The sequence below is a fragment of the Oryctolagus cuniculus genome, chromosome 20, assembly GCF_051225735.1.
Source record: "Oryctolagus cuniculus isolate XC-2025 breed Fujian yellow rabbit chromosome 20, ASM5122573v1, whole genome shotgun sequence".
NCBI lineage: Eukaryota > Metazoa > Chordata > Mammalia > Lagomorpha > Leporidae > Oryctolagus > Oryctolagus cuniculus.
The window spans coordinates 10,794,323-10,808,421 of NC_142886.1; the positions used below are offsets into that span (position 1 = coordinate 10,794,323).

Consider the following 14,099-nt stretch of genomic DNA (forward strand, 5'->3'; position numbering starts at 1 on the left):
CGGATGAATAATAGACAGGTACAAGGCTCCATGTCTATGAATACCCGGACATAAGCTTTGGAAAACAGAATTTTTCATAAGAAACTTGAGACAGACAGATGGATGGGCACAGAGATTTTCATCCATTGCTTCACTCCCCAGATGCGTGCAAGCCAAGAACACAATCCAAGTCTCCCACATTGATGGCAAGGACCCTAATTACTTGGGCCATCAACAGCCTCCCAGGGTGTGCACACGCGCGCACACACACACACACACTCGCAATGTTATTAGCAGGAAGCTGGACTTGGGAGTGGAGCTGGGACTCAAACCCAGATGTCCCAAGCAGCCTTACCCCCAAACCCCACTAGGCAGCACCTTAACAACTGCACCCACTGTCTGGCCTGGAAAATGGAATGAAAAGTAAGAGTTTACTTTGTGCAAAAAAAATGTTTTTCATAATATGTGGAAAACGCATATGATGAAAAAGCTACATAGGGATTTCAAAAAATTTTTGGATCAAAATAAACTCATAGTTTTAATTCCATTTTTCTAAGAGCTTTTACCCTGATAGACATGAGGTACAGGTGTATGCACGCATGCACACACAGCACAGACACGAGTTCGGGGACTCTGGCCCTCAGGCTGACAAGCGCAGGAATCTGACGTCAGATTTTGAAACTACCTACAGTTCAAGACAAATTTAGAGGACTCTCCCAGTTTGACTTCATAACTATCATAATACATCCAGGAAACTAGACTGTACATCCATTTTAAAACCTTTTTCCAAATGCACAAATTTGAATATTAAAGGTGAACCAAACTAGCAAGAATTAGAGACAAACAGAATGAGACCTGAAGCATTAACTGCAAGCACATATACGCATTTTTATGCTACATGGAGTCACATACAATTGCCAACATTTGAGAACTGATTTAATATGACTCGAGCTAAAAACATATAAACAAACAAGCAATTAAAAAGAATTCTTCCAGGAGTTAAAGAGAGAACTTCTTTTCCCCCAAATCGGACGACATTATCTTTACAAGATGTTGGCGGCAGGTGCTTGGCCTGGGAGCCAAGGCCACAGCTGTCTGAGAATGCCTGCTCCTGACTCCAGCTCCCTGTGAACGCAGATCCTGGGAGGCAGCAGGGACAGCTCACGTGACCGAGCTCCTGCCACAGCCTAGCAGATCACATTGAGTTCCCGGCTCCCAGGACCCATCCACTGCTGCCGAGGGCATCTGGAAGTGAATCAGTGGGTAAGAGCTCTCCAAAAAAAAAAAAAAAAAAAAAAAAAGGAGGGGTGGCGCTGTGGCATAGATGGTAAAATTGCCACCAGCAGTGGCGGCATCCCATGTGGGCACCAGTTCGAGACCTGGCTGCTCCACTTCCAATCTGGCTCTCTGCTATGGCCTGGGAAAGCAGCGGAAGATGGCCCAAGTCCTCGGGCCCCTGCACCTGCGTGGGAGACCCGGAAGAAGCTCCTGGCTCCTGGCTTCAGATCAGCACAGCTCTGGCTGTTGCGGCCAATTGGGGAGTGAACCAGCAGATGGAATCTCTCTCTCTCTCTCTGTCTCTCCTTCTCTCTCTGTGTAACTCTTTCAAATAAATAAATAAATCTTTAAAAAAAAAAGAAAAGAAGAAAAGGATGTTGGTGTTCACCTTCTGTTCTTTCTAATCTTTTTGAAGGACTGTTTAGTTCAAATAATGAAGAAAGGTGCCCCTATTCATGGTCTAGATTACAAGCAAGCAATCTATGGCAAAAGCCTGTTTTTGTAAATAAAGTTTTATTGAACATAGCTACTTCCAAGCATTTATCTATTTCCCATCACTATTTTCTTGCTACAACAGTAAGACTGAGCAGAAGAATTTGCTGGCACAGAATATATACTATCGAGACTGATCCACTCTATATGTGTCCCTAACGTAGAAGCAAGACCCAGCCTGGCCTCTGTCCCCCTTAGCCCGACGTATCCTTACTTGTCCTTCAGGATTAACCACTCACCAAAAGGAATTCACTGAATTGAGGGAGTGGTGGTGGCCCTATGAGATTCAAGGAGTCATTTCTTCTCCTGATGATGGGGACTGGTGCTGTGGCATAGCTGGTTAAGCCACCGCCTGCAGCACCGGCTTCCCATATGGGCACTGGTTTGAGTCCCGGTTGCTCCACTTCTGATCAAGCTCCCTGCTAACATACCTAGGAAAGCAGTGGAAGATGCCCAAGTCCTTGGGCCCCTGCACCCACGTGGGAGACCCAGAAGAAGCTCCTGGCTCCTGGCTTCAGATCAGCCCCGCTCCTGCCATTGCAGACATTTGGGGAGTGAGCCACTGGAAGGAAGACCTCTCCCTCTGTAACTCTCATATTAATAAAATACATCTTTAAAGAAAAAAACATTTTACCCTTAACCACTCGCTCTTGCTCTGTGCTTTGTAAATAAAACACCCACTTCCTTCCACCAACCGGTGTCAGCGATTGGCTTTCTGTGCATCTGGTGTTGGGGGTTCCACAGCCACTCCTCCACCTCCTCTGGGAGGTTGTGCTGCGTCCCTTTTTGGCTCTGAAAGGAAAAGTTTTCCTCCCTTGCAGCCTATAGACTGACCACAAGGGGACAATGATGTATCTTATGGGGACTTCTGATAGAAATTCTGAATCTTTCTTAAAGATTTTATTTTTTTTATTATTTTTTAAAGATTTTATTTATTTTTTGAAAGGCAGAGTTGGGGGGGGGAAGGAGAGAGAGAGAAAGGGAGGGAGATCTTCCACCCACTGGTTCACTCCCCAAATGACCACAATGATGGGAGCTGGGCCAGGGCAGAGCCTGGAGCCAGGAGCTTCTTCCGGGTCTCCCACATGGGTGCAGGGCCCTTGCACTTGGGCCATCTTCTACTGCTTTCCCAGGCCACAGCAGAGAGCTGGATCAGAAGAGGAGCAGCTGGGACTCAAATCAGTGCTCACACGGGATCTGTCAGAACACTGGCCCCAGTTCTTAGCCTTCCGTACCACAACCCTCTCTGGTAAAGCCTGCAGACCCTTCGCATAATAATATTTGAAAAACAAAACTTGAGGGATCTGAAAATATCAGTGACGTTCCTTTTTCTTTTTAAAAGACCTATCATCTATTTGAAAGGCAGAGTGACAGAGAGGAAGAGAGAGAAAGAGAGAGAGAGATTTCCAACTGATGGCTCACTGCCCAAATGCCCACAACAGCCAGGTCTGAGCCAGGCCCAGGAGCTCCGGCCTGGTCTCCCACACTGGTGGCAGCTCCCTAAGCACCTGGGCCGACTTCCTGTGATTTTCTTGATAACTAAGTTATATATAATGTCATTGCACTGTTTGTTGGCTACATTCAGAATCGAAACAAATGCTACATTGTAGTCAGACGTTCATGAAAATAAAAACGCAAACCTTTTCCACACAAGATCATTTTATCCGTGCCTTTCCCCCTGAGAAATAGTAACACCTGCTCCAGTCCTCCTGCATATCATCATGGAAGCGGCAGAGTCCAGGTGTCTCCAAGGGGATAGTGACAGAAATAAAGATTTTCTTGTCACTCTGCTCCAAGAAGGCAAACTCAATAAATATCAGCTGTAGAGAAAAAGCATAGATTTTAATCTGTCAATACCTCCAGCCTGTCTCTGTCCTCAGCAGTCAGCGGATGGAGCTCCATCTTTTGAACAACCTCTTCGGTCCACTCATCACAGACGTTTTTCACGTTATAAAGTTTGTCCCACAAAGCTAGAGCGCGACCAAGATTTTCATAGTGGTCTTCTGTCTTCTCGTTTATCTACCAGAATTGTGAAACAGAAGTAACACAAGTCATGGGGAAAGTATGAAAACCATTGTTTCAGCCAAATAATGTTTTAAAATTAAATCTGAGTTTGCCATTACTGACTAAATATTTTGTTTTACTTATCAACAAAGCATTTGCTTTAACATGTATCATCGAGGTTTTCTTTTTTAAAAACAAAAAGTCTTATCTGATTTCTGATAGCTATGCCCAATTAGAGGCAAAATCTGATTTCTGAACCACAATTGAAAAAAAAAGATGCTTTTAAATCCATATGAAAACACGATGAAGACAAATTCTCAGTCTGTAATCCAAAAATATTATTACTACTTAACCAAAAACGTACTACTTTAAATTTGTTGTTGAACACCAGCGTCCTGCATGAATGGGTAATGTTTTAATTAATTTTAAATCAATTAAATGGAAGACTACAGACTCACTTGTTAGCAGTGTCTAATTCTGGGAGTGAAATTAATTAATTACAAAGCCATACATTGTACACTATTTGAACATTTTCTCAATGAATATTTTTAAATTTTGAAAACAGATAAAAATGCCAAGAACATTAGAAAAAAGATGAATTTCATCATTGTGCAAGAAATAGAATTGGCAATGAAGTCAACACATACATCAAGCCATCTGTCCACAATGATATTAGCCTCTTTTTCAAAAGGTGGTTCTTCAAAGGTTTTCATTTTATTTAAATGAAATTGTAGATTTTTGCAGATCTGGTTTATCTTGTCTACAACTTCTACATGTTCATTAAATTCTTCCTTGATCGTCTCAATCTGTAAAGAGATAGAAAGCATGTTTTTGAGATAGCGACAAAGACAAAAATCTCTACTCTCTTGGAAAGTAAACAGCACACTTCTAAATATGGATCAAAGACGAAGTCCCAAGGGAAATTTTAAACTACAATAAACAAACTGTAAATGAAAGCAAAACATCACAACTTGTGAGACACAGTGGAAAGGGAGGTTTATTGCATTAAATGCACACATCAGAAAAGATGAAAGGGGCCAGCGCTGCGGCATAGCGGGTAAAGCCTCCGCCTGCTGTGCCGGCATCCCATATGGGTGCTGGTTCAAGTCCCGGCTGCTCCACTTCTGATCCAGCTCTCTGCTGTGGCCTGGGAAAGCAGTAGAAGATGGCCCAAGTCCTTGGGCCCCTGCGCCCGTGTGGGAGACCTGGAAGAAGGTCCTGGATCCTGGCTTCGGATTGGTTCAGCTCTGACTGTTGCGGCCAATTGGGGAGTGAACCAGCAGATGGAAGATTTCTCTCTCTCTCTGTCTCTCTCTCTCTTTCTCTCTCTGTGTAACTCTGACTTACAAGCAAAATAAATAAATCTTAAAAAAAAAAAAAAAAGAAAAGAGGAAAGTCTCAAATCCATAACCTAAGGGACCAATTCAAGAAGCTAGAAAGGCCGGCGCCGCGGCTCACTAGGCTAATCCTCCGCCTAGCGGCGCCGGCACACCGGGTTCTAGTCCCGGTCGGGGCGCCGGATTCTGTCCCGGTTGCCCCTCTTCCAGGCCAGCCCTCTGCTGTGGCCAGGGAGTGCAGTGGAGGATGGCCCAGGTGCTTGGGCCCTGCACCCCATGGGAGACCAGGAAAAGCACCTGGCTCCTGGCTCCTGCCATCGGATCAGCGCGGTGCGCCGGCCGCAGCGCGCCGGCCGCGGCGGCCATTGGAGGGTGAACCAACGGCAAAGGAAGACCTTTCTCACCTGTCTCTCTCTCTCACTGTCCACTCTGCCTGTCAAAAAAAAAAAAAAAAAAAAAAAAAAAGCTAGAAAAAAAAAATAAACCCAAAGCTAGCAGAAAGAAGGAAATAATAAAAATTAAAATCAGCTAAATTAAAAATACAAGAACATTAGAGAAAATTCAGTAAAACGGAGAGCTATTCTTAGAAAGATCGGGGAAACTGACAAACCTCTAGCAAGACTAAGCATAAAAAGAAAGCAACAACAGTATTAGGAGTGAAGCCAGGGATGTCATGAGACGCTGCAGTTAGCAAGAGGAAGCATGGGAATGTTACAAACAACTATACACTCAGATGAAATGAACCACTACCAACTACCACAACTCATCCAATATTAAATATGTAACATAAATAAACCCGTCAATACTAACGAAATTGAGTGTATAATGTAGAAATTCCCCCCAAAGAAATTTACAATCCAGGGGGCTTTACTAGAGAGTTCCACCACATTGTGTTCTGAAAAATAGCAGGGGCTAGCATTGTGGCACAGTGGGAAAAGCCTGCAGCACCGGCACCCCATATGGGTGCCAGTTGGAGTCCTGGCTGCTCCACTTCTGATCCAGCTCCCTGCTAATGCACCTGGGAAAATAGCAGAGGATGGCCCAAGTGCTTGAGCCCCTGCATCCACATGGGAGACCCGGATGAAGCTCCTGGCTCCTGGTTTTGGCCTGGCCCAGCCCTGGCTGTTGTGGCCATTTGGGGAGTGAATCAATCAGCAGATGAAAGATTCTCTCTCTGTCTCTCTCTCCCCCTCTGCCTCTGTATCTCCGTACCTCTGCCTTACAAATAAATAAATATATCTTTAAAAAAAAGATGACATCAAGCAGTTTGGGTGTTCTTTGATCACCAGCGAGGTTGAACTATGTCTCTTGGCAACTGTTAACTTCTTTCCTATGTAAAAATATCCATTAGGATCACAGTGCTGTTTCTGACTAATTTCAACCAGTTCCCTATGTACTATTGCAAACCTAATGCTATCAAATTTATTAAAAGTATTTTTCTATTCCATAGCATTACTTAATGATTAAATAATTTAAAATGTACTTTAATAATAAATTCCATATATGAGGCAGGTTTAAACAAACTTATTAAAGTGTAAATATGAACTCTGTATAAAAGAATCCTTTATATTTAAAAGCTCATATTCTTTAACATATCCATGATTGAAACTACTGTTGAAATGAGAAGCTGGGGCAGGCATTGTGAGGCATCAGGTTAAGTCACTGTTTGGGACACCTGTATCCCTTATAGGAGTGCCAGTTTGAGTCCTGGCTACTCCACTTCCAATCCAGCTTCCTGGGAAAGCAGCAGAGGATAGCTAAGGAATTATGTCCCTGCCACCCATGTGGAAGACCCAGATGGAGTTGTGAGTTCCTGGCTTCTGCCTAGCTTAGCTCTAGCTGTTGTAGGCATTTAGGGAGCACACCAACAGATGGAAGATCTCTCTCTCTCTCTCTCTCTCTCTCTCTCTCTCTGTAACTCTGTCTCTCAAATAAATAAATAAATATTTTTAAAAGTTAAAAAAAGAAATATATACCTTTCAGCTTATAGTGGACTTTTTGAGCAAAATATGAAAAGATTTCTGACATCCGTGTTTTGAAACTCAATGTATGTCATAATTGTTGTCAACTAGATTTTCATCACAAATTGGGACATCTGTTATAACTGGCAGAATCTTACTATCGACATTGCCCATCAGTTTCACGGTGAACAATCTTGTCTACGACCTTACAGATCTTGTTGCAATTAGCAACCCGGAACTGGGCACTTATATCACATTTAGGAATTTTTTGGAAGCATTTCTCTCTTTTATAAGCCTTATGGATTAACAATTAATTTTTTTAACAGATAGCTTTAAAACTATACAAAATTCTTTCCTCTCACATATGTACAAACATATAGGAAATGCTTACAATGTTAAACAACAACCCAGAATTCAATATTGCATGAGTATATGTATAGCTCTATGTTTTTAATCATGTATTTTCCATGAACTTTTTATCTTCTGTGTTTTTCATACTTTCATCATATGTATAGATTTCCAAAATGTTAGCACCAAAATAAGCTTATCACGCAGTTCCATTTCCCAGGACCCTTTCGAGGACCCCTTAAATACAAAACCAGCCTACAGATATCGTAGTAAGACATCTAGTGGAAAGGGATTGTAGTCTGTATTTCATGTTCTTCTAACAAATAAACACATCAATCTAGAGTCCAAGTGTAACACACAGGACCAAATCCATGTTTGTCTCCATTCTCTCACCAGAGGCTACTGTAATGACATGGCACAATCCCACAAACACAACAACAGGGGATGAGAATTTCTGGTGAGAGACGAAGAGCCAGCAAAGGGCAAAGCTCAAGAATGAGCAGCAAGTAATTAACGACCCAGAGATGGCCGAAATCCTGGTCTAGAAAGGAGACGGGGGAAGGGGGAAGGGAGGAGCCAATAAGAAGTCAGTCCATCCATGTCCATGTCACAGAATCCAGAAAAGGGTTAGACATTCCCTGGAGGTACGCATAGGGGCAGACATGCAGTCAGCCACACAGGGAGAGGAGGGAACCAAGGTTAGGTCCAGGGTTCCAGCACCTGGTGAGATGGACTCCCTCCAAACCCTGCTAGATGAAGACCTTGACCTGCTCTAGAGGACAGAGCTGGGTCCTGTTTCAACAGCCATGGAGGAGTTAGTACTGACAGAGAGAGTAGCACCCAGGACGGGGGCCACCTGCCAATAGGGGGGCAGGAGGAAGCTTCTAGGAAGTCGAGTTTACAGTTATGGGGTCCTACAGCTATCCGACAGGTCACACACAGAGTGGGCATCATAGCTGCTGATTAAGTCCCTGGCACTGAACCAAGGAGCCCTGGCTAAGGACTGACAGGTGCTACCTCGGCAAATCCAGAAAGGTAGGGTCTGCTGCTAACTGGATCACACTTAGCAGGGCTAAGGCGGGGCTCCTGAACTGAGAGGGATTTGCACAAACAGAGAAGCAGCAAGGCAAGACGAACCAGGCATCTGTCAGTATACAAGGAAAAGGTTCAGGGTCTATGGAACAAGGCTGAGACCTTGACCCTGGAACAAACGCACCATGCAGGAGATCTGGCATCAGGGCACACAGAAGGGTGGTGATGCAAATGGGGACACAAGTCCAAGAAGATCTTGTAAGACTGAACACGCTGGACTCCTACAGCAATGGAAATCAGAGCTCTCCAAATCCAATCAAATGGGGGCTGGCACTGTGGCTCAATGGGTACAGCCACCTGCAGTGCCAGCATCCCATATGAGTGCCAGTTTGAGTCCCGGCTGCCCCACTTCCGATCCAGCTCTCTGCTATGGCCTGGGAAAGCAGTGGAAGATGGCCCAAGTGCCTGGGCCCTGCACCTGTGTGGGAGACCTGGAAGAAGCTCCTGGCTCCTGACTTTGGATCAGCCCAGCTCTGAATGTTGCAGCCATTTGGGGAGTAAGCCAGCAGATGAAAGACATCTCTCTCTCTTTCTCTTTTTCTCTCTCTCTGTAACTCTGCCTTTCAAAAAAATAAATAAACCTTTAAAAAAAAAAGAATCCAGTGGAACGAGGGCCGGTGCTCCCAGGTCCCCAGAAGCAGGCTCCACTGCATGGAACCACATGGGCTGCATCTGAGCACACCACCGTCCTGCCCAGGGTCTCAGCCTCCTGCAGTTGGGTCGGACAGGAAGCCACGGCCACAGACACCTATTGGACAACTAGGATGTGTACTGTGCTCTTTCCCACTGGTCAGCGTTTCAAAAGTGAGTCTGAGAGAGTGGATCTGAGATAAGAGCTTTGCCCAATACTCTGTCACCTGAGCCTTGGGGGTTAATCATTCCCGATCAAAATGAAATGGCGTGTACCAATCTGGTAGCTGAAGTCTGCACTGGTGTTGCTTTCAACAGCTGGGGAAGTTGACCAAAATCACTTTCTAACATCCAGGAAGGTGAGGATATTTCAAAAAGTTCATGGGAACATAGGATTAAAAGATAATTTCGGGGCCTGTGCCATGGCGCAGTAGGTTAATCCTACACCTGTGGTGCCGGCATCCCATATGGGTGCCAGTTCTAGTCCCAGCTGCTCCTCTTCCAATCCAGCTCTCTGCTATGGCTTGGGAAAGCAGTGGAGGATGGCCCAAGTGCTTGGGCCCCTGCACCCACATGGGAGACCAGGAAGAAGCTCCTGGCTCCTGGCCTCATTCGGATTGGTGCAGCTCCGGCGGTTGCAGCCAACTGGGGAGTGAACCATCAGATAGAAGACATAATTCTCTCTCTCTCTCTGCCTCTGCCTCTCTGTAACTCTTCCTTTCAAATAAATAAATAAATTTTTTAAAAAATCAGGAAAAGCAACTTTCTTGTGTCTCGTGAAATGGTACAGCGATGTCTTCTAATTATTCCATTCTTCACTTCTCTGGTTGACGACTGCTGTACACAAATCACAGAAAATAATGACATCTAGTGTCCAAAACTGTTACACTTCCTAAAACATGAAGTGGTGATTAGGGAGGCCATACACAGAGCAATGTGAAGATGAGCTTACACAACCCAGAGAGGAATAGAAATGCCATTTTCCCCTTGTCCACTCGCAAGAGACGATTTTCCTCTCGTCTGCCTTCGCTCAAGCCTGTGGCGCAGGTTCAGGTTCCTGTAGGTGGAAGGTGGGTACAAAGCCTGCTACAAACTTACAGAGGCAGCAGCAGGGGCTTCAGGGCTTCAGCAGAACCACCGCTCCAGCTACCAAAGCCCAAACAGCAGATGCAACCCAGCATCCCCCCGGAACTGATGTTTTGCAAGCCCTGGTGATAAATTCAATAAATTCCTAGATATCTGCTAAGACAAGAGTCACTAGTAACTTATTTTATATCAAGTTTCAAAAGTTACTGAATTTATTTATAAGTGTGTATTTATTTTTACTTATTTAAAATAGAGAGAGCGAGAGAGAGAGAGAGAGAGGGAGAGAGAGAGAATCATCCATCTGCTGGTTCAGTCCCCAAATGCCCACAGCAGCCAGGGCTGGGACAGGCTGAAGCCAGGAGACTGGAACTCAAGCCAGGTCTCCCACACAGGTGGCAAGGACTGAAGTACTTGAGCCACCGCCTGCTGTCCCCAGGGACACACATTAGCAGGAAGCTGGATGGGAAGTGGAGGAGCCAGGACTCGAACCAGGCACCTTGATATGGGATGCAGGTGTCCCGAGCGCAGCTTAACCCACTGCACCGTAATGCCTGCCCTGAAAAATCACTGAGGCTCCAGTATCCTCCCTGAGCTCACTGTGTAGGCTTTCTTTGGGAACAGGACTCACCTCTGCGATCCTCTTCTTCAGGTTTTCCCTTCCCATGTACGAAGCCTGGAGGGAGATGGCGTTCTCTTCTTTCTGAATCAAAGTGGTCAAGCTGCTTTTAAAATTATGATATTGTTTTAGGAGCTCCAAAACTCTTCCACATTGTTCAAGGCTGTGCAGAGAGAAAAGGAAAACAGCTAAGTGTCTGCAAGTAACATTGTAAATCATTGCTTCTCTTAGGATCCTGCAAGAACGACCTAGGTAAGCTAAGAAAGCACTTTCCATTTATAAATATTTATTTATGTATTTGAAAGGCAGAGTTAGAGAGAGGCAGGTGCCAGAACCGCACACCCAGGCGCCAGTCCCGAGAGCACCAGGGTGCGCGCCTCACGTTTACGCCCCTGCGCGCCTCACGTTTACGTCCCCTGCGCACCTCACGTTTACGTCCCTGCGCGCCTCACGTTTACGTCCCCTGCGCGCCTCACGTTTACGTCCCTGCGCACCTCACGTTTACGCCCCCTGTGCACCTCACGTTTACGTCCCCTGCGCGCCTCACGTTTACGCCCCTGCGCGCCTCACGTTTACGCCCCTGCGCGCCTCACGTTTACGCCCCCTGCGCGCCTCACGTTTACGTCCCCTGCGCACCTCACGTTTACGCCCCCTGCGCGCCTCACGTTTACGCCCCCTGCGAGTGTATCTCAGCGTACATGTTCCCAAGAGCTAGCTGTGCCTCAGACGGTTCTGCAGAGGAGCGGCGTCTTCTCTTACCACTCGGCCAGCGCAGCTTTCGTGTTCTCCCACAGGCGCACGGTACGGTGGCATTGCTGACTCAGTACGAGTTCTCTGCCATCGTGGAATTGCGGGAGAGAAAGAGCCAATTCTTGAAGGTGCTTCTTCTCTTCCTCGTATCCATCCAGATCCTTATCCAGTCTGATTAATGATTTTTTCCTGCATTATGGAAAAGAGCTTGGTAAAGAATTGTTAACCAACATGACCCAATACAAATACAGGTAATGGTGGGGACGGATTGGGGGTTGGGAACACAGAGCGAGTGTGTGTGAGTATGTGTGAAATGTTGAGATCAGAGTTGGATGAGGGAAGGGTGGGAGAGGCCACGGAGAACAGAGAGAGCTAGGGCAGGCTTGCTCTTTTGCCCTTTGTCCAAGGACACTTTACAAAACTGATAGGGAAATGCAATTATTCGTAGTTTACTTTAGTGCAAAAATTTTTTAAATTCTTGCAGATATGGGAGTATTCAAAAGCTCACCAAAAATGCCTATTCTATCAGGACTGGCATGATGGGAACACAACGGGTTGAACTGCCTTGGGACACCAGCATCCTGTATGAGCGCCGAGTGGAGACCTGGCTGCTCCGCTTCTGATCCAGCTCCCTGCTAATGGGCCTGGGAAAGCAGCAGAGGATGGCCCAGGTGTTTGGGCCCCTGTACCCACGCGGAGACACAGAGGAAGCCCTGGCTCCTGGCTTCAGCCTGGCCCAGCTCTGGCTGTTGAGGCCATTTGGGGAGTGAACCAGCACCTGGAAGATCTCTCTGTCTCTCCCTCTCTGTAACACCAACTTTCAAATCAATCAATCAATCTTTAAAACCACAACAACAAAGAAAATGCTGATTATAAAAAAATCTATGTATGGGCCGGCGCTGTGGCTCACTAGGCTAATCCTCCGCCTAGCGGCGCTGGCACACCGGGTTCTAGTCCCGGTTGGGGTGCCAGATTCTGTCCCGGCTGCCCCTCTTCCAGGCCAGCTCTCTGCTGTGGCCCGGGAGTGCAGTGGAGGATGGCCCAGGTGCTTGGGCCCTGCACCCCATGGGAGACCAGGAAAAGCACCTGGCTCCTGGCTCCTGCCATCGGATCAGCGCGGTGCTGCAGTGCGCCAGCCGCGGCGGCCATTGGAGGGTGAACCAACGGCAAAGGAAGACCTTTCTCTCTGTCTCTCTCTCTCACTGTCCACTCTGCCTGTCAAAAAATAAAAATAAAAAAAATAAATCTATGTATGGGTTTCAAAAACTTTTGCACCAGAATAAATGCATGTTTTAGTTCCATGCTCCACAAATGTTTCAAAGTACCACGTATGAAAAGCTCTCATACATCAAAAGGCTCATTTAATGCAGGGTTTAACCTGTAAATGAGTGCTGGTGGGATTAACACCTTTCACCTAACCAACACTGTGCAACTGCTCACGCCTCTACTTCCTCTCCTGCAGCTTCTTCCTTTTTTTTTTTAAAGATTTATTTATTTGTTTGAAAGTCAGAGTTACACAGAGAGGAGAGGCAGAGAGAGAGAGAGAGAGAGAGGTCTTCCACTCGCTGGTTCACTCCCCAGATGGCCGCAATGGCCGGAGCTGTGCCGATCCAAAGCCAGAAACCAGGAGCTTCTTCCGGGCCTTCCACGTGGGTGCAGGGGCCCAAGAACTTGGGCCATCTTCTACTGCTTTCCCAGGCCATAGCAGAGAGCTGGATCGGAAGTGGAGCAGCCAGGAATTGAACCAGTGCCCATAGGAGATGCCAGTGTGGCAGGCTGGGGTTTTAATCCGCTGCACCACAGCGCGAGCCCCGCAGCTTCTCTTAAATGCACTGCCCTAAGGCTTTCACTGCCTCCTGCTCCATCAAAACTGCGGTCAAGATCTCCAGCACCCTGCACACCGGGAAATGCACGTACCATTCCCAAGCTGCACCTTGCGTGGGTGCTCTGCAGGGTCCGACCCAGGGGTCACCTCCTCCTCACTTGAAATGCCCGCCTCACCTGGCCCCAGGCTCTGCTGACTTTCCCCCTAAAGCACTCACCAGCTCCTTCCCAGTATCTCGCACTGGTTCTCCTTCACCTCCCTCACCTTTACGTGGAAAACCCCAGAATGTTCAACCTGAACCTTCTCTTGAGAAGCCTACATAGCTCCCTCCTGGGGCCGCGCTGGCCAGTCCCAGGCTGCAAGTGGCCCAGACCTCTCTCCTGTCTCCTGAAGCCATCTGTCTTCAAGAGTCTTGTGGGTGAGGCTGGCACTGTGGTGTAGTAGGCTAAGCCTCCACCTGCGGCGCCGGCATCCCATATGGGCGCTGGTTCAAGTCCTAGCTGCTCCACTTCTGATCCAGCTCTCTGCTAGGGCCTCGGAAAGCAGTAGAAGATGGCCCAAGTGCTTGGGTCCCTGCACCCATGTGGGAGACCTGAAAGAAGCTCCTGGCTTCTGATCGGCCCAGCTCCAGCCTTTGCGGCTATTTGGGGAGTGAACCAGCAGGTGGAAGATCCCTCTCTTTGTAACTCAAATACATAAAT

At 46.8% G+C, this 14,099-nt stretch overlaps 1 protein-coding gene across 8 annotated transcripts in view; it reads right to left on the reverse strand.

Moving 5' to 3' along the window:
• Nucleotides 1-14,099, reverse strand: part of SYNE2 (spectrin repeat containing nuclear envelope protein 2) — a 392,381-nt gene that overhangs the window by 223,880 nt on the left and 154,402 nt on the right. For all 8 annotated transcript variants that reach the window (XM_051826403.3, XM_051826401.3, XM_051826405.3 and 5 more), the window contains 4 exons: nt 11,583-11,762; nt 10,836-10,986; nt 4,401-4,559; nt 3,607-3,768 (listed from right to left, as the gene is read on the reverse strand). In XM_051826403.3, the coding sequence (XP_051682363.3) occupies nt 3,607-3,768; nt 4,401-4,559; nt 10,836-10,986; nt 11,583-11,762 (652 nt within the window). The remainder of the gene's footprint in view (nt 1-3,606; nt 3,769-4,400; nt 4,560-10,835; nt 10,987-11,582; nt 11,763-14,099) is intronic.